Here is a 27,501-nt window from a genome sequence, read left to right as displayed (position 1 = left end):
AAAATTATTATCATATGAATTAACATAAAATCATTAGTGCTTCTCACTCAGATTATTAGTATTAATATTGGCCATATGCAAGGAAGGAAGGAAGTCTAAAGGGTTATGCTGCACAGGCCAAAAAAAAACAGAAAATAAACAGTAAAATAATAATAAAATAAAATTAATAAATAATAAAAGAAAAGGAAACAGACAACCCATGCATTTCCCTCCAACTGTAGGTGACTATTCAGCTGATCTTTGAATTGCCCCAACTGTTAGCCTCAACCACGCATGCAGGCAACTTATTCCAGTAATTTATAACTCGCTGGCTAAAATACAACTTCCTGCAATCCAGTCTAAACATCTTCCCCCCCCCAAGGAACTTGAATTTATGGCGCCTAGTTCTAGAATCATTTATAATTGTGAAAATTTTGTCCTTATTCATTTTACTTTTGCTTCTCAGAGCCTTAAACACCTCAGTCAAGTCTCCTCTAAGGTGCCTAGTTTCCAAGGTATTCAAAGTCTTTCCTCATATGAATGCCCTTTTGCCAGTCTTATCAGGTAAGTTACCCATCTTTGGACCCTTTCAAGAAACTCAATGTCTTTTTTCAGGTGCATTCTCCATACTTGAACACAGTATTCAATGTGTGGCCTAAAAAATAGCCTTATACACTTGTGATCAAAGAAAGTGCATCACCCCTTAAAATTGTAATTGTCACCCGAATAATGTAAGTATTTGGCAATATTCTAACAGATTGCATCAGATAAGATTGACACGCGTAGGCGATGACATAATATTGCATCAGCGTGCTTATATTACTCTCAGTTATATAAGCATGCTCTGCAAGAGTTGCAGTCATTCCTTGCTTGTGTCAGGATAGCAAGTTACGTGCAGTTGATGCTACAAAGAAAAAGTGCTATTGTTGCTTTACGCAAGGAAGGATGTTCTTTCCAAATAGAATGTCTTGTAATCAGTCGACAGTGAGTAGATTTCTCTCTAAATTTAAGAATACTGGTTCTGCTGATAGGATAAAAGGAACTGGATGCAAATGAGTCTCTACACCAAAACAGGACAGTGTTTTGAAGCACTTATGTCTTAAAAACCATAAAGCTTCTTTGTCTGAGCTGAAAAGAGAATGGGAAGAACATACAGGAGTGGTAGCAAGCAGTAGTAATGGTTAGAAGACGCCTCTTCAAAAATGGACCTGTAGCCCGTTGTCCTAAGAAGAAGCCACTCTTCACACAAAAAATGAAAAAGACCCAATTAATTGGTGTAAGGAGCATGTCAAATAGATCCCCAAGCAGTGAAAGTCAGTTATTTTCTCAGATGAGAAGAAATTCAACCTGCATGGCTCTAATGGGAGAAAAACCGGGATTCACCATAGACATGGTGAAGAATACCATTCAGACTGTATGGTGTCTACAGTGAAATTCCCTACCAGCCAAATGATATGGGGGTACATTTCGTATTTCGGAGTAGGTCACCTGCAGTTTATAAAAGATTCTGTAAATGCCAATGGACACCTGGCTATATTGGAAGGCAAATTGCTGCCAACCATTAGAGACCATTTCAACCTGCCAAGTAACTGCATCTTTCGGGACGACTCTGCTCCTTGTCATTGGGTGAAAAGTGTAAGTAGGCACTTCTGTAGTTACTTTAGCTTCATCTCTGCATTAGAGGTTCAACAGTAATGTGTGTTTACATTTGTTACAAGTGAAAAAATGGTTGGAAGAACAGTCCATTACAAATCTTAGCTAGCCAGGAAACAGGCCGGACCTGAATCCTATAGAGAACTGTTGGTATCGTGTGGAATCTGCAGTTGCCAGAAAGAAACCAAAGATCCTTCATGAACTTCAGGAAGCCATAATTTGTGTTTGGAACCATGAACTATCAGTTGATTATCTTCAGAAATTGATCTTGTCAATGCCTAGACAGTGTGCTGCTGTCATCAGGGCCAGAGGCAGTTCAGCTAAATATTAGTTTGCACCTAGTGAACCTCATTTGTTTTCCATTTAAAATGATAAACTGAATCAAATTGAGGGCTTCTGATAAAATTTCAGCCATAATTGTCGTGTTTACCAAAATTGTTGTATAAAGGTTGCAAATGCTCATTTTGGAATATTTTGAGAGCACCTGTCAAATATTACTTAGCTTTGCCTTAACTTTGAACACCAGTGTATAGTGGGATTATGACATCCTTATCTCTACTAGCAAATGTTTGATAAATCATCAATAATACACTGTGGGCCTTCCTTGCAACCTGTCTACAATGCTTGGAGAACTTCATGTCTGACCGTATCATAATTCCCAAGTTCCTTTCTTCCGCTACTGACTTTAGTTCAACTCCACCAAGTGTATAAGTTATTTTGGGGTTACTGTTCTCCAAGTGTAAGTAAGACCTTGCATTTTGCTGAATTAAAGCATAGCTGCCACTTTCCTAACCATCCCTGAAGGTTAGGAAAGTTAGGAAGGACCCTTTAAGGAAGGAAGAACCATCCCTGAAGGTTAGGAAAGTTAGGAAGGACTCTTCAGAGTGACCTAGAGGGTCACTCTGAAGAAGCTCTGTTTGGTGGCTATCATTAACTACTCTACCAATCTTTACATCATCTGCAAATTTAGACATCACACCCTCTATCCAGTGGTGGGATTCAGCCGGTTCGGCAGAACCGATACCTAATTTTTTGTTGAGTTCGGCGAACCGGTTGTTAAAATGGCACTTGTGATCAGGATTCTCTCTAAGGTGGGCACCTGGCATTCTATGCCATTTATTAATTCAGCAAGAAATTTTCATTTAATATCGATAAAATGAAGAAAATGTATGTTCTGGCTGATGTTTATCAATGGTATAAGCATAGTGCTTTGTTTATAAAAGTTTATGATATGACCACACGTGGACAGAACCAGTAAAAATATTCAAATATATTGGCACATATCCGCTCCTGCTCTATAATATATTAAAATAAAACATTTTTAAAATTTTTTTGCAGTAGCCCTTAAAAGGCAACAGAATTTGACAGATTTTTTTTCAATAAGAAACCAAAATCAGAATTTGTTGTATTAGAATTGGCCTTGGATTCAGTTACATCACCAACAATTTTCATTGAACTAGTTGAATTGGAAAAACAAGATGCAGAGACAATACGTTCTTCAGTTATGGAAAGTTTAAATAATGTTTGGCTTACTAAGAACTACCTAGAAAAAAATTTAATAGGATTTTGCTCCAATGGTGCCAGCGTTATGCTTGGAAGAAAATCTTGAGTGAGCACTAGGATTGCAAAAGAGTTTCCAAACATAATAATATGGCACTGTTTAAATCATCGCCTCCATCTTGTTTTAGATGATTCGATAAAGGAAACAAAGCAAGTAAATCATTTTAAAATATTTATTGATAAGATATATACTATTTTTCATCAATCCAATAAGAACCAAATTGAACTTTCCAAAATATCTGAACAACTTGGAATTGAAATTATAAAGATTGGTAGAGTTTTGGGACCAAGATGGGCTGCCTGTGGTTTAAGGTCAACTCTAGCTGTGTGGCCCACTTAGCCAGCGTTACATCACTATTTCTATTCAAATAAAAAGTACTTAGGTATGGCTGCCCATCTTGAAAATATATATTTTATAACTGATTTGGCATTGATGATTGATATTTTAAACGAAATTTCTCTTCTTTCAAATGCACTGCAAGCAAGAAATATAGACATAATAAAGGCTGAAAAACTCGTGATAAGATCTATTAAAGCATTTCAAATGCTTGGAAAGGAAAAGGGTCCATACGAAAAAAAAGTTGATGAATTAATTACTTCAGAAACCTTCAAAAATATAAAATTTGTAGAAAATCATCGATTTGTCTCGGGCTTCCTCGGGAAAGACTTTTAGAAAACATCGTAACGAATTTGAAAAAAAAAAGACTAATGGATTGTAAACATTTAAAAGCAAGTTGTAGCTAATTTCAAGATAGGAATAAATTACAATTTCTCAATTTTTTGGAGCCAGATTACTGGAATATTGAAGAAGTACTAGTTCCATGGAAAGCAGCTGAAGAACAATTGCTCGTATTTAATGACATTTTTAATTACCAAATTGATATTAATGATTATCGAGATTTCTTGGAAAACGTTTTAAAAAATTCCCAGAATTATGCAATTTCAGAATTATCCTGAAAGTGTTCAAAGAGCTAAAAATATTGTCAGAAGAATTGCCGTAAGTTCAGCAGAAGCGGAAGGGGGTTTTCCAAAGATGAACATAATATGTTCAGAGAAGAGAAGTCGCCTAACTGTTTCTAATATATCAAACACAATGACTATTAGTCTAATCGGTCTACCTCTAAAGGAATGGGATCCTACTCCTACAGTGGTTAAGGGTAAATCACTCAGCCGATGATGCTCGGATAAAAGAGAAGAAAATTGCAAGCGAGGACGCCAATCAAGAAACAATATGGAAATATCTTAAATAACAGTTTTATTGTTTTTTGTCAGGTATTATTTAATATTTTTTCATTAATATTTTAAAACTCTTTCTTATAACATAATCTAGTTTTGTGGACCTCTTTTATTGTTCTTATTTAAGTATTAACTGCATGAAAAATAAACTACCTTTCGGTATATAGTTTTTTTATACTTAGAACGGTCATTAGGGCAGCGAACCGGTTGTTAAATTATTTGAATCCCACCACTGCCTCTATCCCTTCATCAATGTCATTTAAGAAAATCAGCAACAAGTGTTCCCAATACCGATCCTTGGGGAACCCCACTTCTTGCATTAACCCAATCTGAAAATAACCATTTATCACAACCATCTGCACCTCCTGCCCTGAAGCCATCCTGCTATCCCCCTAAGGATTTCCCCTATGGTTTAGTAAAAGGAAAATTGTGTTTAACAAATCTGGTTAGCTATTTTGACAGGGTCACTTATTCCCTAAATCCAGCTCATGAGTGACCCTGTCAAAATAGCTAACCAGATTTGTTAAACACAATTTTCCTTTTACTAAACCATGCTGTGTATCTTTCAGAATTCCATTTCTATCTATATGATCCTAAATTTTGCCCTTGCTCATTGCCTCCATGATTTTCTCTAATACTGAAATTAGAATGGCTGATTGGTAATTTCCCACTATTAGAACCACCTTTATGTATTGGCAGTACAGTGACACTTTTTCAATCCAAGAAAATCTCTCCTGAGTCCAATGATGCCCTCATAATTATCCTTACTGGTTCAACGCACTCAGTTGCCATCTCCCTTAAAATTATAGGGTATATGCCATCAACCCCAGGAGCCTTACTTGCCTGTAGGCTTGAAAGTTTTTTTAATTAAATAATCATGTGAATTCCATAGTTGGGTGGTCGGGAGCTAGAGTGCAATAGCACATGCTCTTTGAGTGGAGCAGGTTCAATCCCCTGACTGCTAAATCTGGTCAATCTGCCAACCCACAGTGGACCAGCATGGCAGATTATGGTCCACTTGCCTCAACATGAATTGTTGAGGAGGCTTCCATTCTGTGGTAGGTTGATAATGGCTGCAGTTTATCTACCTTTTTTTAATTACATATTTTTCAACTTCATTCTCATAATTTGCAACATCAACTGGAGTATCTAATAATATCCCACATCCCTTACATAAGGGTCCAATCCGATTTACATTTATATATATGAAGAATTCCTTATCCCCACACTTTGCTCTCTTTGCCAGTGATTTCTCATAATCTGTCTTTGCCAGCCTTTTCTGTGAGACTATTACAGATCAATTTGTAGCTGTTATAGGCTTCAGTACGTTTTATTGCTCTGTAACTTTTCCATGCCATCTTTTTCTGCTGAAGTAATCTGGCAACTTCCTTATTCATCTAACTTGGAATCCTCCTCATGGAGTATTTTTTCAATAGTATATAGACATTCAGGTTTTCTGTGGTTAATGATTTAAAAGTATGCCATAATTCCATGGTATTCTATGGTATGATATACCATACCCTAATACCATAAAGAGTAAGAACAGATGCATGTATACTTGCATGTACACCAATGCTAGGAGTTTGGTAAATAAATTTGATGAGCTAGAAATATTAGTCAAGACATCAAAAGCAGATATTGTTGGGATATCAGAGACATAGTGTCACACAGATATAAGCAGTGCAGAATTGGAATTTGGAAAGTACAATTATCCCTGGGGGCTCACATCTGGTGAGTATGGGCTTGGCACACCCAGGGTTCTGAGCTGGATATCATCATTCTTCTCTTTCTTGGTGATTCCCTTATACTTTTGACTCTCTCTCACTCAGGGTTATTCGGGAACTTTTTTTTTTTTACTGGTGCAGCATAAGCCTCAGGCTTCCTGGCATCATATGGATATTAATAATAATAATAAATATGTACAGGAAGGATAGACAGGACAGGAAGGGAGGAGGGGTTATGCTGTTAGTTAAGAAACACATAAAATCTAAGGAAGTGCATCCAATTGATGTTGGGGAACAATGTACTATCGAGTCTGTTTGGTGAGAAATAAGCATTGGGAAAGGAAAAATGAGAGTAGGTGTGTGTTATAGACCTAATGAATCTGATGAGTATAATGAGCAATTGTGCAGAGAAATAGAGTGAGCCAGTAAATCAGAATGTCTTATAACGGGGAATTTTAACTTTCCAGATATTGATTGAAACTTGTGAGTTTGTCACCCACACACTAGCAAGACTTTTGTGGATTTATTGGATGACTGTTTTCTACAGCAACATGTTCGAGAGGCAACCAGAGGGAGTAATACTCTTGATCTGATTATCAGCAGTGATTATTCATGCATTAAGAATTTTCAGATAAAAGAACTCACTGGGTGACAGTGATCACAATGTACTGATGTGGGAATTACTTAAAGATGTAACTACCATCAAGGCTAAAGGGAAGGGGTTTCGCTTTTGTAAAGGTGACTATAGAGGTCTCAGACAGTTTTTAAATTCTGTACAGTGTGATCAACTGATGATGTTACCAACATTGAATTCTAAATGGGAAACCTTCAGGGACTTAATTTTGGAGGCTATTAGACTTTTCATTTCAACTAAGAAATACTGTTCGAGGTTTAGGCCTGAATGAATGTCAGATGAATTAATAAGGCTCGTGGCAGGGAAGAAAAATGTATGGGATGTATATAAAGTATCAGGTGACACAGAAGCCTATGGTAGGTATAAACTAATTCTTCAAATAGGCGTCTTGGGTTGGGCATATTCATAATATAAATTTTTAGTAGTTTACACCAACCTTGTGTTAAAATAATAAAACAAAAAAAAAACAAAAAACAAAATTAATGGTTTAATAAAATTAAACTGGTATTACTAATTTACAATAAGCATATAAAAAGTAAAAGAGTACCATAAAATACAATAAAATATACAGAATTAAAAGTGCTAAAATCTGAAGCTTTTGAAGGCTCTGCCTTCTTTCTCAACAGTACGCTTTATTTTTGCAGTGCAATCTTAAATACCTGCAGGTTCACGGCACATGTCACGTGATTCAATAACACGTGCATTGTTCTCATGCGTAACGGAACCGGAAGTGGCTGGGGAACACGTCAGGTGAAATCGTTCATCCCCTCCAAGGATCACTGTCTCAAAGAGGGGATAAATCCGCATACCCCTATCTCTATTAATGTTGCTCCCAATGGAACTAATCCACTAGCTCTCAAGCCACTTGCAGTCCCAAAACCTATGCGCCCGGTAGCTTTGTCCAGGGAGATTTGATGTTGCTTCTCCCAATAATGTTCCACCATGGCTGATTTCACATAATCTGCAGACGATCCTTTAAACGCCGTTTTGTTTCTCCCACATAACATTCCCCACAATCCGGGCACTTAATGCTATAAATGACCCCACCTACACTTTATTTTGGAATGGGATCTTTCACTTGTGACAACACTGTGTGCAACTTACGTCCTGGCAGTTGCACACAGCGTGTCTGATTATCCCATAATACATGGGCTATTCGCTCGGTTAAACCTGGCTAATAGGGAATGTATGCGGTGGCTATCGGCATAAATGCCTCAACTCTCCTTTGTTCTCCTTTGATATACTTATTTATGATCCTCTGGGGGTAGCCACACCTCAGGAGATCTGCCGTGATGTGCTCAATTGGCTTCCCATAGCATGCAATGACCAATACCGTTCTTTAGAAATCTTGTTATTCTTAAGCCAACTGTATGCCATCCTATTAACCTGGCGCTCCAAGTTCAACAATGGATTTTTGCCCATAATCTTATAAGTTGTTCTTTCATTCAGAAGATCTAATGCCTTACTAAAATACACCTCCTTGTCAAGAACCACTGTTACCCTGCCTTTGTCTGCCGGTAGAACTACAATATTATCCTCCTGCCTGAGACCTTTAAGTGCTAATTTAAAGGACTTAAAGGTTTCAAGTGCTAATTTAAATTAGCACTTAAAGGTCTCAGGCATGAGGATAATATTGTGGTTCTACCGGCAGACAAAGGCAGGGTAACAGTGGTTCTTGACAAGGAGATGTATTTTAGTAAGGCATTAGATCTTCTGAATGACAGAACAACTTATAAGATTATGGGCAAAAATCCATTGTTGAACTTGGAGTGCCAGGTTAATAGGATGGCACACAGTTGGCTTAAGAATAACAAGATTTTTCAAGAACGGTATTGGTCATTGCATGCTACGGGAAGCCAATTACCGAGGTTTTATGGACTGCCTAAGATACATAAAGTGGGTGTTCCACTCAGACCCATTTTTTCGTTTATAGGCAGTCACTCATATGCATTATCTGGTTTCCTGGCCAAATTGTTGGCACCGATAGTGGGGCTCTCTGAGTTTAGTGTTAGGGACAGCAAGGATTTTGTACATTTTATAAGAGAACAATCTATAGAAGAAAATGAAACCATGATATCTTTTGACGTGACATCTCTGTTTACATGTATTCCAATTAACCATGGGGTACATTGTGCACACATGGCCTTACAGAAAGATGTCACCTTAAGTAGTGGGACCCAAATAGACATGGAGGACATTTGTAAAGGTATAGAATTATGTCTATCAAGCACCACTATGGTGTTTTGTAATACTGTGTATAAGCAGGTTGACGGGCTCCCTCATTAGTGCGATTATTGCTAATTTGGCGATGGAGCAGCTCGAGACTAGAATATTTAGTGATATGGTTCTCCCTATGCATCTGTGGAAAAGATATGTAGATGATACGTTCTCAATTATTCGAAAAGGGAGTGAAGATGAGGTTTTAAATTTTCTTTGAATTTTCTCCCCATTTATACATTTTACCTCGAAGGTGGAAGAAGGAGGGGTTTTACCGTTCTTGGATGTGTTGGTCTACAGAGAAGGCCCATGTTTAAAATGTAGGGTTTACAGAAAACCAGTATTGACACTAAGGGTCAGTATTGACACTATAATTCAGCTCAGGCAAACCATCACACGAACAGGATCATTAGAACACTAATAGACAGGGCTAAATCACATTGTAACACCTCTGAGGATAAAAAGAAAGAGTTTGAGCATGTCATGGCAGATCTCCTGAGGTGCAGCTATCCCCAGAGGATCATAAATAAGTATATCAAAGGAGAACAGAGGAGAGTTGAGGCATTTATGCCAATAGCCACCGCATACATTCCCTATTATCCGGGTTTAACCGAGCGAATTGCCCGTGTATTACGGGATCATCATACACGCTGTGTGCAACTGCCAGGACGTAAGTTGCACACAGTGTTGTCACAAGTGAAAGATCCCATTCCAAAAGAAAGTGTAAGTGGGGTCGTTTATAGCATTAAGTGCCCGGATTGTGGGGAATGTTATGTGGGGGAAACAAAACGGCATTTAAAGGATCATCTCGGGGAGCACATGCAGGCGATAAGGAATGCAGATTATGTGAAATCAGCGGTGGCAGAGTATTATTGGGAGAAGCAACATCATATCTCCCCGGACGAAGCTACTATCATCGACCGGACGCATAGGTTTTAGGACCGCAAGTGGCTCGATAGCTTGCGGATTAGTTCCATTGGGAGCAACATTAATAGAGATAGGGGTATGCAGATTCATCCCCTCTTTGAGACAGTGATCCTTGCAGGGGATGAACGATTTCACCTGACGCACTCTGAGCCACTTCCAGTTCCGGAGCACACGCTTCTTGATTAGACCGGGGTTCGAGCCCGTCACCACCAAATACGGAGGATGCGGAAAGGTCAGGGAATGACTACCGCATATTCCCGGAGCAATATGGCCTTAGTTGCTAATGCTCCTAAAAAAAACCAAATAACAATCCAGTTCCGGAAGTGGTCCGGGATTATTATTTTGAATGTTATTGAATCACGTTATTGAATTTTATGTTATTGAATATTATTGAATCACGTGACATGTGCCGTAAACCTGCAGGTATTTAAGATTGCACTGCAAAAATAAAGCGTACTGTTGAGAAAGAAGGCAGAGCCTTAGAAAGCTTCAGATTTTGGCGCTTTTAATTATGTATATTTTATTGTATTTTATGGTACTCTTTTTATTTTTATATACTTATTGTAAATAGTAATTTATTGTAAATTAGTAATACCAGTTTAATTTTATTAAACCATTAATTTTGTTTTTTGTTTTATTATTTTAACACAAGGTCGGCGTAAACTACGAAAAAGTTTTATTAGGTATAAACCAGTCTGTAATCATGTCACAAAGGAGGTTAGGCAGGCAAAAGCAGATTAAGAGAAATCTTTGGCAAAGGATGCAAGGAAAAACGGCAAAGAGTTCTTTACTTATATAAACTCTAGGAGAGGAGGAAAGGAATGAATCAGATTGGACCACTTAACATAGATGGGTTGACATATTGATGATCATGCTCAGGTAGCTGATAAACTGAATGAGTATTTTGCATCTACATTCACACATGAGAAGTTATTCAATGAGATGAGTGCCGGAAGTTTATCAAATGCTAACATTAATACAAAAGATACAGAAAAAGAACAAAATTCTATGTTAGATATACTGATATACTGGGAAAATTCCATTTTCTTGTTCAGGAAAGAATTATCAATAAATTTGTTCCATTTAAAGTAAGAGATGTTTTAAGAAAGGCAAGACAGTGATTTAAATGTTGAACTGGAACAATTTCTTTGCAATGCAAATAATTTTTTCATGAAACTATTTCAAAATATTTAGAATTGTGGATAAAAAAAAACCTTTTGAAGAATTTTTTGTTTTCTGGTGTATGAGTTTTAAAAATGACCGAACTGGAATGAAGTTATATCCTCACTATCATATTTACAGCAGAAAGTGTTAATATTGATGATTTAAAAGTTTTTGATCAATGGTGCAAACTTATAAACATTCATTGAGAATAATGATGAATTCTGTAATGATTCTGAAAAATCAGCTCATGAAAAATGAAATAAATTTTTCAATGAATCTTGAAATACTGAACTTTTTTGAGAATTATTAAAATTGACTACATTCTTTTTTTGCTTTACCTGGACATAATGCCAATGCTGAGCATATATTTTCATTGATAATGCTCAATGGACAAAGGAAAGAAAACAATTAAACGTTGATTCAATTAAAGTAACATTTTTATCACAACAAAATTTAGAAACATTCAGTTGTGACCAATTTCATGGACATCTCTTGGAACACCCGGATCTTCTATATTTGGTTGGGAATTATGAAAAATATAAGTGAAGAAAAAAGTTAATATACGCTAATGTATATTATCTGATTGTTTTAGTAACTATGTAATTTTTTATGCTTGTTTTTTATTGTAAAGTTTGATGTTTGCATATTCAATTTTCATTACATAAACTGTTCATTTTATGGTAATTTTTATTGTATATACAGTATATATATATATATATAATAGTGTTTTGATATTTGTATCTCTATTTTTGAAAAATACAATTTTTTTAATGCTAATATTTTTATTGTAAGACTGTGCATCAGGATTTTGTAATCTGTTTAGTTTTAACTTTTTTTTCTTCTTTTGTGGTTTAAATGTTTGTTATGGTTTTTGATGTTTATATCTCTTACTTTTGTATACTATAAGTACCATTTTTACTATTTCTATTATCATCATGTTATATCAATTTCTGTAATAAAATCATATCTTCTGTTTACCCTCATTTTCATAAAAATGTTATACATCCACCTCAGACAATCTGGTAAGCCTAACCACTTCACCTGTTCAGTTGCACATGTCATTTAGTAATACTGCACAGTAGTGTATAATACAGTACTACTAATATATTAATAATTAGCATTTAATACAAACATATTATTAATATTAGTATTAAAAATAACATATGCAACTGCATAGTGTTGTGTGATTATGAAAAGCTCAATTTTTACAATGCTACTTCATCCAAAAAAGGGTTAATGCAAACAAAACGGTGGCAAGAAATTCATAAAAGCTAATTTGTTGATCAACTAGTAAAAATGTATTAATTCGACTCCGTGCCTCATAGCTGGCTAATATCCAAGACTAGGTAATCAACACCAGAAATGATAGAAAATACACTGCCAAGGAGCCGGAGTGTCCAATGATACATGTCAACGATGCCACCTGGCTTCAGAACCGATCCAACACATCACCGCGGGGTGCAAGGTGATCACCCAGACTGAGTACACTCGTAGACACGACCAGGTAGCAAGGATAATACATCAGAAGCTAGCGAGGAAATACCAGTTGACCAAAGAAAGTGTGCCATACTACAGGCAGTACTAGAGACGCCAACCCGCAAGCTGTACTGGGACCACACCATAATAACAGATAGAACAATCCCGCACAACAGACCAGACATAACCCTTGTGGACAAGAGGGAAAATACTACCTATCTGATTGACATACACTGACAACCTGCAGAACACCCATGAGGAAAAAATCAGGAAGTACACGAACCTAAGACAGGAGATCAAAGAGATGTGGCATATGCAACAAGTAAGACCATCCCAATCATCATGTCAACCACGGGTATGGTGCCAAAGACCCTACATAACAAGCAAACTCCAGAAAGTCACAATCCTGAACACCTGTAGGATAGTGAAAGAGTTCCTCGACCAACAATAACATCAGACATAACAACCACCCTGTGTACTTGGTAGCAATACCCATCACGAGGTGGAACCCCCAATCATGGAGAAATAATAATAATAATAAATTAGAATAACAATAAATAAATTAATAGTAATAAAAATTAGTAAAATAAATAAACATCCTGAAAGTTGCTCCAAGGGACCTGCCTACCCCAAGGTCGAAGTGGCTGCTAAGGCAGATTGTGGTGCCATCTGGCGTCACTCACGAGAACTACCGAGAACTACATAAGCTGAAGCTAAACAGGTTCACCTCCAATAATGGATGATGTCACAGAGAAATATTAATCATACTGCATCGAGTGTGGCGCAGGATAAAGTCACTCGTCTTCAGACCTTAGGAAGAGGGGTTGATTCAAAAAATCAGAGATGGCCTTCCGAGGAAGACAGTGGAGTGAGTGGCGTTGTCCACCGCATGGCTACCACAAGAGAAGGGCAAGACCATCCAGCCCCACCAACTGGAAGTGCTTCCTGCGCAACTGTGCTAGTGACCACCCAGGAAGGGAGAAAACGCCAACGCATGAAGTGGAGCATAGAAATGAATACGTACATCATGCAAGCATACTATCAAATAAAGAAGCTGGATAATAATAATAATAATAATGTACAGTTACATACATCCTTATCCATACTTCACAGATATAACAGTACTATTAGCAATGTCAACGCTTGTTATTATAACTTTAATATAAATGTATGGAGACAATTACATAACAACTGAATTTAAAGAATTCAGAAAATTTAAGTAATTTTTATTTAATCGCTTTATTTTCAGAACTTCCATGACCAAAGAGAGTGCCTGTTTTAGTTCAGCTGATAAAATTTGGGAAAGTACATCAGACGAAATTAAACAGACTTATGGAGAGAAGTACTTTTCTTCTTTTAAAAAGGCTACTAGATTTTTCCTTAGTATGGGCAGTGATAATATTGCTCCTGTTTTAAACAGTATGGTGGATGCTGTTACATCTGAAGAGCCATTATTTTACTATAATCCTTCTGACTCACTGAGTAAATTTTGTTTACCAATGTTCCACTTGTTTCCTCAAGTTGTACAAGACTATATTATTGGTTGCTTCCTGCCAAGAAGATTACCTGCCTTTTTACAAGTAGAAAAGGTAAGTTTAATTCACATAGTTACTGTATAATAAATATTCATTAGTTTAATTTAAAACCATTTATATAGTTGGACCTGTGACAGTGGTTGGTGCATCATCCATTTTATGGTGCAATGCCTTAGCTGCCATTGCACCATAAAACCAACAACAACACAGTGGTTTACATAATGTAAACTGAAAAATATATGGGAAAATTGTGATTGCATTCTAAGACATTACAAATTACACATTATTTCTTAGCTTGAAAAATATGGATTTTTAAAGTTGTCAAACCCACCAAAATGCATATATTCTCCAGTTATATTTGTGGGAATGTAACTATTCACGTAAAATGAATGATAATGTAGATTTCAAGCTTAATGACAGATAGTGTGTGTGTGTGTGTGTGCGCGTGTGTGTGCGCGTGTGTGTGTGTGTGTGTGTGTGTGTGTGTGTGTGTGTGTGTGTGTGTGTGTGTGTGTGTGTGCGTGTGTGTGTGTGCGTGCGTGCGTGTGCGCAATGGTCAGGCCTCTTCTTGAGTACTGTAGGTATGGAGACCTCATTTCTCATTTTAGGTAGGATCTGCTGAAATGGATGCAGAGAAGAGCAATGAGATTGATGAGAGAAATAAATGGATGCTCTTACTGAGAGAGGCTTCAGTTCTGCAAATTGGAGGATACAGCATCTGGAGACTGGGCCTTAGCTGCCATTGTGTCGTAAAACCACCAACAACAACACAATATATTTTTCCATATATTTTTCAGTTTACATTATGTAAACTGAAAAATATATGGGAAAATTGTGACTGCATTCTAAGACATTACAAATTACACATTATTTCTTAGCTTGAAAAATATGAATTTAGATTTAGATTTGAAAAATATGGATTTTTAAAGTCGTCAAACCCACAAAAATGCATATATTCTCCAGTTATATTTGTGGGAATGGCATGTAAAATGAATGATAACATAGATCTCAAGCGGGTGGCTGATTGCTGGAAAAAAACTTCCATCTTTTGTGATAGTGGGTAGCTTAAATATATTAAAGATAGAACTAGACACACATTATTTGTGTGTCTAGTTCTATCTTTAATATATTTAAGGAGGGAATGGATAGTTTTTTTTTTGGCTGTAGTTGTATATAAGCTTGCTTTCTTGCATTATTTGCCACTACTGATACTAATACTATTTGAATTGTTCCAACTAAGCCGTGCATCATCAGGAGCCATAGCATTACAAATTTCAAACTTCAATGGAATGCAATGTGAGACATGTTGCATTCCATTGAAGTCAGTGTATGGTGCTCTATATGCACTTCTGGATCATCAATCCTGTTGTCTTCAGATAATCAACAGCCAGTGATATCATTAGAAAAGCCTTGTGTGTTGGGTTGCATTATATCATTTCTTGGCAATTCCTCTCTCCCTCTCCCTCTATCAGGGTAACTTGGGAATTTTTTTTTGTTTTGGCTGGTGCAGCATAAGCCTCAGGCTTCCTTACACCATATGGCTGATAATAATAATAATAATAATAATAATCATTCTTGCGACAACCGACTAACTGGTTAAAATAAATTTATTAAAATAAAAATGATATATACTATGTATAAATATAGTGCAAACACATCAGAATAGCATCATAGCTATATCTGAATAAATCAGAATATTAGTAAAACAGCATCGTTTTAAGTTATATCTCATATTGTGAATACCTTCACAACGAGTTGCCATGATATTGCACTATTTGAATAAGTTGTTCTTAGGTTAAGCGTTACTTATTCGAAGTAGTGCAATATATATCATGGCAACTCGTTGTGAAGGTATTTACAATATGCTGTTTTACTGATTTATTCAGATATAGCTATCTATTTCTGATGCGCTTGCAGACTCGTCCATAGCTTGAGGCTTATGCCTAGATGCCTGTTTTATCTTATGTATATATCATTTCTCTAAATGATATATACATAAGATAAAACAGGCTTATGTGGTTTGAGCCTTATGTCAGTAGAGCAGAATTATGTACACGTGATGATTGCCAGCACTCATTACACTGCAATACAGTACATTCTGTAATAATGCGCACAGATGGGGGTACATACAATCCCATTGTGCGATTCATAGTACTATTATTGGTTGCTATACGTATAAGAAAATGCCCTAAACGCTTTAGAGAAATGATATATACATAAGATAAAACAGAAATAAAATAAGAAAAAATACAATACAATTGTACTGAATTAAAATACAATAAGATAAAAGTGTTAAAATTTAATATAATATAATAAAAGCGTTAAAATACATAGTAGCTTTCAAAGCGAAGTGTCTCTTAGAGCAGAATTATGTACAGTGTCATAGAGCAGAATTATGTACACGTGATGATCACCAGCGCACATTGCACTGCAATACAATACATTCTGTAATAACGTGCACAGATGGGAGTACATGCAGGTGTACTCCCATCGAGCGATTCATAGTACTATATTGGTTGCGCTATACATATACGAAAATGGATAGGTATGAAAATTATGCGCATATGAAATGAATATGCGCATGCGCAGATGTAAATTAATATGCGTAAATTAATATACACACACGAAAAATGGGCACACGCATACGAAAATGGATGGGTGCATGCGCATATGAAAATGCATATGCACATGCGCAGTGGTGCTGAAATGCTGAAAGTGGTGCTGAAATGGGCATGCGCACGCGCATACGAAAATGGACTTGCGCACGCGCATACGAAAATGGACATGCTGAAATGCTAAAAAGATGCTGAAAATAAATCACAAACGCACATACGAAAATTCATATGGATATGCATACGAATATGGATGGATTCATATGGATATGCACACGAAAATGGACATGCGCACGCGCATACGAAAATGGGCATGCGCACGCGCATACTAAAAGGGACATGCGCACGCGCATACGAAAATGAACATGCGCACGCGCATACGAAAATGACCATGTGCACCATACCAAAATGGACATGCGCGTGCGCATGTCCATTTTGGTATGGTGCACATGGTCATTATGAAATATGGAATCCATATGAAAATGGAAATGAACACGCATATTAATTACAGTAGTGGAAAAAATCACAAAACAATCCACACAAAATTTACTGAGCTGGAAAGGAATAAGAATTACGAAACGAAATACGTACACACACGCATACGAAAAATGGGCATGCGCACGCGCATACGGAAATGAACATGCGCACACGCATACGAAAATGGACATGCGCACGCGCATACGGAAATGGACATGCGCACGCGCATACGAAAATGAACGCACATATTAATTACAGTAGTGGAAAAAATCACAAAACAATCCACACAAAATTTACTGAGCTGGAAAGGAATAAGAATTACGAAACGAAATACGTATGCGCACGCACGCGCATACGAAAATGGACATGCGCACGCGCATACGAAAATGAACACGCATATTAATTACAGTAGTGGAAAAAAATCACAAAACAATTCCACACAAAATTTACTGAGTTTGTGTATATGTGGAAAGAAATAAATGCCTATGTGCTGGAAAGGAATAAGAATTACGAAACGAAATACGTATACGAAATTCGTATACGCACGCGCATACGAAAATGGATATGCGCACGCACGCGCATACGAAAATGGATATGCGCACGTGCGTATTCGTATGAAAATTAATATGCGCACGCGCATACGAAAATGAACATGCGCACGCGCATACGAAAATGAACATGCGCACGCGCATACCAAAATGGACATGCGCACGCGCATACGAAAATGGATATGCGCACGCGCATGCGAAAATGAACATGCGCCCACGCATGCGAAAATGAACATGCTCACGCGCATATTAATTACAGTAGTGGAAAAAAATCAAAACAATTCCACACAAAATTTACTGAGTTTGTGTATATGTGGAAAGAAATAAATGCCTATGTGCTGGAAAGGAATAAGAATTACGAAATATGTATACGAAATTCGTATGCGCACGCACGCGCATACGAAAATGGATATGCGCACGTGCATACAAAAATTCCGAATGCAGTCTGAATCTAGAGTGAGTTACTGAATTATGTGCTCCTAAAAATACTCAAATACCTAAGTTAACCTGAAAGGATCATAAATGAACTGCATATTGACAGAGAGCTTATGAGAAGTGGAATCTGGATATAGTGTCTACTAATGGAATCCTGAACAGGTAATATGTCTAATCTTGATTTTAAGCATTCATACTTCGCGTAATAGTTGAAAGGAACGGTTGGTTTATAGCGATTCAGTGCAGCGGAACATAGCAATATTCTGCTTAAGGCAATACGGCACTTAAGCTCTGAACAAGGTCAAGCGGTGACAAAGTTAGGGATTAAAACCTCCCCCATTTCCACCTGCATATTTCATAGGCTAGTCATCGAACGATAGAAGTGCCCTATCTTGTTGTACTAAAGACTACCTTCCTCGAAATTACTGAAATTCCAGCCCCCATTTGCATTTCAGAATGACAGATTTCAGCGCATCAGCCGTGCCGCTTACTTGCTGTATATGTCTGACCAATGATGACTTCATAATTAAATGCGTTACTTGTCACAAAAACTATTGCAATAAGCCTGATTGTACTTCTGTAGATATTAAGAAATTAAACAAAACTAGAAAACGCAAGTTTGAATGTAACGCCTGTAGGCAACAAACAGGGAAAAATAATGAAGAATTACCCAATGAAGTCATTTGTGAAGATTCTTGCACAGAACAGATTAATGACCTTGAACAAGCAACAAGAGAAATCCTCTCGCAGACTGACCTTGGAAATGGCATCTTGGGCCATCCTGAAGGATCAATTTTTGAAACCTTGGGATGCGATATTTGCCCGGAAGACTGCGAGCACTCTGAAGGGGGTTTCGCTAGAAAGAGGAGCAATCATAGCCCGGATGAAAGGCAGGAAGAGAACCGTAAAGAATATGTCTCGCGTACGGAATTAAAGGATATCCTTGCAGACTGCATCAGCCCCTTTTCGATGCAGGCTGTGGAATACGCTGAAAACCTCGCGAGCAATTTCATCCCTGTACATAAAATGCTACAGGAACTGCAGGAAGAGAATTTTCTTCTCAAAGAACAAAACAGTAAAATATTGCACACCCTTAAACGACTGGAGGAAAAGCTAGGATGCTTTGAATCCGTCCTCGTTGCACAAGGTGGCTCAACGGCTCCCGTAACCGACGAAACTTGCTATGCGAGGCAGAGCTACCCAAAGAAAAGTAGAAGTGATATGCATGGATTGTACAGGAGGACAGAAAGCATTGAAAATCACAAACAGAAGACAAGAAAAGAATTGAATTCGGAGGAAAACATATCAGAAGGAATTGCAAAACTACAAGACAGCCAAATAATATGTGAATCTCAAGCCCAGCCGCGAACTGTCTGTTTGCAGCAGGACCTCGCAAGCAATAGCACCAAACCCAGTGAAACTTTAGGGGCAGCACAAGGAAATGGCTCCACACATTCCACTAGGAAAAGTCGAAACCAAAATAAAGAAGCCTCAGAAATATTAGGACAACAGGAATCAACTGAAATGATAGGAGCATGCATGTATTCCAAGAGTACGAACTCCAGAGTTACATCTTCCCCCTCAAATCATGTTCCTGCAAACCCACTCACTTATGCGCACATCACTATGCTACCTAAAAAGCATAACACTTTTGAGGGTAGAAAAACCCGCCCATCCCAAAATTTCATGCCTACTCTCGCCGAGGACAGCCGACGACGTAATCCAGTTCACAGAGAAAGTATTAACGTGTCTTCCTGTAACACACCTGAAACAAACAAACGGTTTTCTGAAATGTACAACATTACTTCCGTTGCAACTAGAGAGCAAATTTTTGTATCAAGGCTGGGACCCACAACACAGCCCAAAAATATTAAAGCCATGTGTGAGGGCGAACATGGGATAACTGTGGAAGTAAAGCAGGTGAAAACACGACACCCAGCTTACTCCTCCTTTATAATCTCTTGTCCACCAGATAAAGCAACTCGCCTACAAGACGTAAGCGCCTGGCCAGTAGGTACCTTAGTCAAGCCCTACAGAGACAGATGGGCCAGACCACTGGTTAAAAATGATGCAAGGAATCGGGCTCAATAGCAATCAAGAAAACTACCCCCAGCTGGGAATGCAGAACATCACATCCACCTGTTTGTACAAAACGTGAGGAGCATCTCAAATAAGCTCCACACCCTACAAACGATGATGATGTACGAGGACCTGGATTTCATTTGCCTAATCGAAACCTGGTTGGGAAATGGAAAACAGTTAGATCGGCTAACTGCGGCAGCAAACTGCAAATGTGTGGGAACCGGAAGAACAGATAGGCGAGGAGGGGGAGTTATAATTTGCTATCAAAATAAATACCAGCCTATAAGAGAACGAAAAACCAATTCAAATAATTTTGAAGGGATTTGCGTTACCTTTTCAAAAGAGCACGTGAAAATACAGTTATGCATCATATACCTCCCACCTGAGCACTCAAAGGAGACAAGAAACGAACTCTATGCTTGGCTTGCTGCAAATCTAAAGCCATCAGTCGACACAATAATAGCGGGAGATTTTAATTTGCCTCTTCCGAAACACAGGGAGGCCAAGAAAGAGCTGGATGCTACATTGGGTGCATTGCACTTAACGCAGCTTCCGACACCAGTGACAAGGGGAATACAGCAACTTGACCTGTTGTATCATAGTTCCTTATACATAAGGCTAGCGCAAAACTGCATAAAATTTAAGTCGGACCACAATCCCATTGAAATAGAAGCAGCACTGAAGATACACAAATACATGCAGGGTAACCACACGAACTGGGAAAAGCAAAGTAAGTATCTTTTCTCCGTGAAGTATATTAAATCAGAGGTCATTCTCAGTCACCTGACTAGTTACAACTGGAATGACCTGCAAGAAAAGCCAGTAGACGAAGCTTTAGAAATGATCACTAAAAAGCTATACCAAACAGCATTGGAAGGAGCAGCAAAAGAAATCAAAATATCTGAGAGAACAAAAGAATGGTTTAACCCACAACTGAAAGCAAGTTTCCTCAGGAAGCAAAAACTGTATAGAAAATGGCAAAGAACGGGTCATCCTGCCGATCACATTCGTTATAAGAAAGAAAGAGCACATTTCATCAAAGCAAAAAGACAGGCACACTGCAGTGCTGTTCATAATAAACTAAAAAGAGCAAAAAGAATTACTAGCAATAGAAATAGCACAGAGAATATGACCGAATGCATTTTCAAGGAATGGGCTAATAACACTTTTAGTAACCTGCATGGACTGAATCAAATTGAGAACACTGATAATGGTAACAAAATTTTTGAATTCCTGAAAGATTTAAACAAGCGAAACCATTCGGCAATAGAGGAACCAACAAGACCTCCTTTGAGTGAAATACAAATCACCAAAGAGAGCGTAATGAAAGCAATCAACGATCTGCCCAATAAGGCCACTGTTGGACCAGACAAATTTCCAATGTTCATCCTTAAGATAAGTAGCCCATTTATAATAGATCTATTACTGCACATCTATCAGGAAATCATCAGGTCAGGAGCTTTCCCGCAAGCCTGGAAAAATTACATTGTAACCCCAATACCAAAGATTAAACACCCAAAATTGGCTAAGGATTACAGACCAATTTCTGTCAGCTGCACCCTACAGAAGGTATTCGAAAAAGCACTGCTTCCCACCATCAATCAACACTGCTTCAGCCATAGACCACCGCATTTGCACTCAGTTATTTCGGGTAGATCAACAATAACAAACTTACTGGAAACCCTTTTTCGCGTGCAGAGAGCACTAAATGAGAAGGAGCAAATTGATATTATTTTTTTGGATATCTCCTACGACAACGTCTCAATTCCAGCGCTCATTGCGATTTTAAAGAATTATTTTAATGTAAGAGGAAATTTGTTAACTATAATAACCAGCCTGCTAGAACATAGGAAACTTATTGTTAAGCACCAAAAGCTACAATCTTGCTTTACCATCTCGCGAGGAGTGCCACAAGGGGGAGTTCTTTCGGCTACTCTCTTCGCGGCCGCCCTGGAGCCGTTTCTTGCACGGTACTACAATTTTATAACATATGCTGACGATGTAAAATTCTTCATCACTTCCAAAGACCATGAATCAGCAGAAGGTATTTGTCAGATGGCAAATAGCACAATCAGAGAATTTGAGAGCTACCTGGATTGCATCGGACTCCGTATTAATGCGCAGAAGTCTGCCCAAATGACCATAACTTGCAAGCAGAATAAAAATGACATTTCGATCTCTGTGAACGGGTCTAATGTGGTAAAAGTGCACTCTCACCTGGACCTGGGTCTTAAGTGGGATGACAGACTCACCTTTGCTCAACACTTCGCCCATATGAAGACAAAAATATTCGCCGCTTTATGGGCTACTAGACAGGAACTGGTAGGAATTAGGGATCCTCAGCTAGCGACCAAGTACATTTTAATGTGTGTCCTGCCAATTGCAATGTATGCCTCGCAAATCTGGTCTTCAGCTCCAGATTCACATTATAAGTCCGTCCTTGGGATCGAGTACTGGTTCTTGCGATGGCTTAACAGAATTGCTGGCCACCCTTTTACTATCTCAAGGGCCATTCTCTACTCAAACCTTAACATCACACCCTGGATGCAGCGGACAATTAACAGGAACATACACACTCTCGCACAAATGCTCACAGGCAGAGTGGATGCTCCAGTCCTGGATAATATTCTAGTCAAACCGCGTGCCACTGCTAGACGTTGCGGGGAAGTAAATAATCCACTGCGTCCAGTCCTGAACAATCTTAGTAGCCTGCAAAGATTCTTCCCATCAAATGCAGCGAAAATATTTAACTCACTACACATAGATGCCGAAAAACTGTGTGAGGATGCAACATACCGGAAAGAGATCTTCCAGGATTCGTATAGACTTACCAAAATATGAATCGGCTGCAAAGTACCAAAGAATTTAGAGTAAAAGAGAAACTTTCTGCTTTCAGAACAATAATAATTTGTTGACTGTAAAAATATACCTTCTGTAACAGTTATGTAAATATGTAATTTATAGATGGAATTATTAGTGAACTGTAAATATATCAGTTGTATAATGTATGTACAGAATCATCAATGTGTAAATACTATATATATTAAACATAAAATGTGTATATAATATTTCGGGACGAGACTACGTGTTCAGTATATGTAACCCACTGCACGTAGTATCTCGTACCCTGATATGTACTTAGCACCCTCCTGGCACTTTGCCGTCCCGGGGTGGTTTCCTTATGGAAATAAACGGATAATAATAATAATAAAAAAAAAAATTTACTGAGCTGGAAAGGAATAAGAATTACGAAACGAAATACGTATGCGCACGCACGCGCATACGAAAATGGACATGCGCACGCGCATACGAAAATGGACATGCGCACGCGCATATTAATTACAGTAGTGGAAAAAAATCACAAAACAATTCCACACAAAATTTACTGAGTTTGTGTATATGTGGAAAGAAATAAATGCCTATGTGCTGGAAAGGAATAAGAATTACGAAACGAAATACGTATACGAAATTCGTATACGCACGCGCATACGAAAATGGATATGCGCACGCACGCGCATACGAAAATGGATATGCGCACGTGCGTATTCGTATGAAAATTAATATGCGCACGCGCATACGAAAATGAACATGCGCACGCGCATACGAAAATGAACATGCGCACGCGCATACCAAAATGGACATGCGCACGCACATACGAAAATGGATATGCGCACGCGCATGCGAAAATGAACATGCGCCCACGCATGCGAAAATGAACATGCGCACGCGCATATTAATTACAGTAGTGGAAAAAAATCAAAACAATTCCACACAAAATTTACTGAGTTTGTGTATATGTGGAAAGAAATAAATGCCTGTGTGCTGGAAAGGAATAAGAATTACGAAATATGTATACGAAATTCGTATGCGCACGCACGCGCATACGAAAATGGATATGCGCACGTGCATACAAAAATTCCGAATGCAGTCTGAATCTATATCTCGGTTGCTAAGAAGGGTTTCGGTGATTTGAACATCCGCATGAATTCAGAGAAACATAAGAACATTAGACGGATATGCTGCAATATTTTTTAGTAAATGCCCCTAAAACGCTTGATACAAGAATTTCTGTTGCTGAAGCAACCTTGCCTTTCATACAGTGGCACATTACCATAGATATAAATCAGTGTACAGCAGAATTAAATTCGATATGCTCTTATTGAGATATTGCTAGGAGGTTAATAATTAATTCTGTCTTAGCAGTACATTCAGTTGAAGAACCTGTTAATTCCCTGCAGAATGTACAATTTTTTGCCACTAATCATGGATTTCTGAAAATTTTTCCTGTTCTTGTGCATCATTTTGACTGGATAAAATGGTGGCTCAAAGGTGGCTAATAGAATTAAATAGCAAGTCAGATGAGACAGCAGCTACAATTTCTGGCTATGTTTATGAGACCTTGTATAAAAGTGGCCTGGATAAGAAAAACATTGCATTTGGTAGAGATAACTGTAACATCACGTTTGGAGGAGTGCGGAGATACAATGGGAATAATGTATTTTCAAATTTACTGTATAATTAATTTTTTTTGTGTATCATTTTTTTATGAATTAAACATCATGTTTGGAGGAGTGCGGAGATACAATGGGAATAATGTATTTTCAAATTTACTGTATAATTAATTTTTTTTGTGTATCATTTTTTTATGAATTAAACATCATGTTTGGAGGAGTGCGGAGATACAATGGGAATAATGTATTTTCAAATTTACTGTATAATTAAATTTTTTGTGTATCATTTTTTACGAATTAAGCATTCCGCATAAGAATGGTAAATGTGAATTTAAGGGATTTGAGATATTCAATTAAAATATTTAACATGTTATTACTTTGCCAGTGACTGTGTTATTACCCTATTATCATAATAAACTGTTATTAAAGGCTTAGGCATTTTTGAAAAGACTGTAAGAGAATGTAAGCCTAAAATTCAGTGTGTGTGTGTGTGTGATGTGCAGAACATCAAAAATTAGAATTTGGATTCCACTAGTTTTTTGGTAAAATAGGGAAAGGCGTCCTCAAAAGTCCGAATTTTTCTGCCCAAATGGCTTTATTTTTAAGGTTAGAGAGGTGGCAGTCCTATACATTGTTGAATTTTAAAAAAAAAATGAAGTTTGTACATTAGGCATCATTATTATAACACATCGCAAAACCTTTCACAAGTTCCTTTCCTCTTACACTTTAAGTAGCACTTCCCCATTAGAAGTCTTCCATTACTTATTCTAAGTTGAGTACCACCACCACCTGGAAAGCACTGTTTCAAAGCTATTTAGCTTTTCATTAATGGGTAGGTAGGTACTGAAAGAAGAAGGAAGGTACCCAAAGGTATAAAAGATGATGGACCAGTCTTCACTTATTTACACAATATGAAAGATGCCAAAAGGTAATAAGTAACACTTCCTCATTAAAAAGTCTTCCATTACTTATTCTCATTTGAGTACCACCACTAGCCAGATGGCACCATTTTGAAGCTACTCAGCCTCTCATCAATGGACAGGTAGATATTCCAAGGTATAACAGCTGACAATCCAGGTGTGCTTCTTAGACTAATAAAATTTGAGTGCAGAAAGCCTCATATGATGAAAAATTCAAACTGTGACATCATTTATTGCAATTGCATCATTACTATATAGTTGAACTACACAGTGCTACTTCTTTGAAATATAAGAGGAAGGTAACTCGTTGTCAAAGATTTCTTATGAGAGTTTATAATGATGCCTAACACTTGGTTTGTTTCAAAATTCAACTATGTAGTAATTATGCATTTGCACTAAACACTGTTATAGTTTGAGGCATTCTGCCCTAAAATTTTATTAGACATCAAATTGTCAGTTTGGTGTCTTGGGTCCTGCAAACTATTAAGCTGAGCCTGGGCAAGGGCTAGACCAACGCATACCACATCAATAGCTCAGTTGTTCCACAAAAAGATGGAGTGTTTCAGAGCAGCCAAAGGGGAACTGCTGTGACACACTCCAGAAACAGCCTCTGCATAATCTTTAATAGCCATGTTGTTGGGCCCTCTGACCGTACCCCTACTCCACAATGATAGAATGATTGTTTTGCCACTGATCAATACTATTCAAGTGGGTAGTGATGACTTCAATATGGAACTGACATGTCTCTAGATACTTTTTGTTGACTACTGTATAGTTTAATGTATTTTCCTAGTTCATTTTGAGGTTTATTAAAATTAATAGCCATTTTGCTGCTAGATATCAAATCACTCAAAAATAAATTTTAATATTTTCATTCTAATAGAATGGAAAGGCCTGCTAATAACATTTCATGTGAACATCTGGATTCCAGAAAATGGTGCTTAAATAAGAAGATGACAATGCATCAAATCATGAAGACAGAACTGAAGTGTGGAATGGTACTACTCATCGACAGTACATATTTCATTTACCCTTAAAATCTCTAGGACTTTAAATATAGTTTAATGTTCTTAAAATGTTAGAAATTTTATATACCTCTTAGAAGAAGAATATTACATGTTGAAATACACAAGTTGAAAGTGCCTTGTGAAAATAGTAAATGGAAAAAATCAGATTATATCATTCAGTAAATCTTCTCGATACAGCATGGTACTTAAAATGTTATATGAACTCTAAAATTGTAAAGTAAAATATATAATTTAAAAATGAGTATTAATTTCTAGTATTGATTTAATTTTAATGCTGTATATAGAACCTGTTTAGTGCATGATATCCAATAATGATGTCACATCTGTCAGTTCACCAGGTGATGCAATTCAGTGTGTGTGTGTGTGTGTGTGATGTGCAGAACATCAAAAATTAGTATTTGGATTCCACTAGTAGCCAAACAGTACTTGCATGCTGTTATACAATTTCTGGGTGCAAAGAACTATTAGCTGATGGAAATTTCTTGTAGGCAGTGCATGCCAATTCTTGCAAAGAAACTGTTGCATTTCTGCAAGAGTTGACAATCTGCCAATCCTTGCAGAAATGTAATGGTAGATAGTGAGTGTTTGCTATTCACTAAATAAGGGCAGCACAGCTGAACATGCTTTGTAGTATTCAAGGTTCTGAAATCACATTTATGCTATGTAAAATGCAATAAAAATGTTAGCTAATATACCTTACATTTCTGCACTCTCTCTACAATTTCCATACTTTTGTGCCTGTCAAAACAGCACAAGGGATGTCAATTATAGTTGGCATTATATGCATAATGCCAATTTCACTCAAATAATTGCTAAACAGAAGCACAATAGGCTGTCTGTGAT

The 27,501-nt window shown here is 37.5% G+C and overlaps 1 protein-coding gene across 1 annotated transcript in view; it reads left to right on the top strand.

Annotated features, from left to right (window-relative positions):
• LOC150076409 (retinol dehydrogenase 7-like) overlaps positions 1-26,764 on the top strand; it is a 146,616-nt gene extending 119,852 nt beyond the window's left edge. The window contains exons 5-6 of the mRNA XM_090387060.1: positions 13,820-14,159; positions 26,514-26,764. Of these exons, the coding sequence (XP_090243186.1) occupies positions 13,820-14,159; positions 26,514-26,531 (358 nt within the window). The 3' untranslated portion in view covers positions 26,532-26,764. The remainder of the gene's footprint in view (positions 1-13,819; positions 14,160-26,513) is intronic.
• The last annotated feature ends 737 nt before the right edge of the window (positions 26,765-27,501 follow it).

Source organism: Mastigoproctus giganteus, chromosome 13 (assembly GCF_048544385.1).
Source record: "Mastigoproctus giganteus isolate SK-2022 chromosome 13, ASM4854438v1, whole genome shotgun sequence".
NCBI lineage: Eukaryota > Metazoa > Arthropoda > Arachnida > Uropygi > Thelyphonidae > Mastigoproctus > Mastigoproctus giganteus.
Note: the sequence above shows the minus strand (reverse complement) of the source record. Positions and strands in the feature narration are given on the sequence as shown.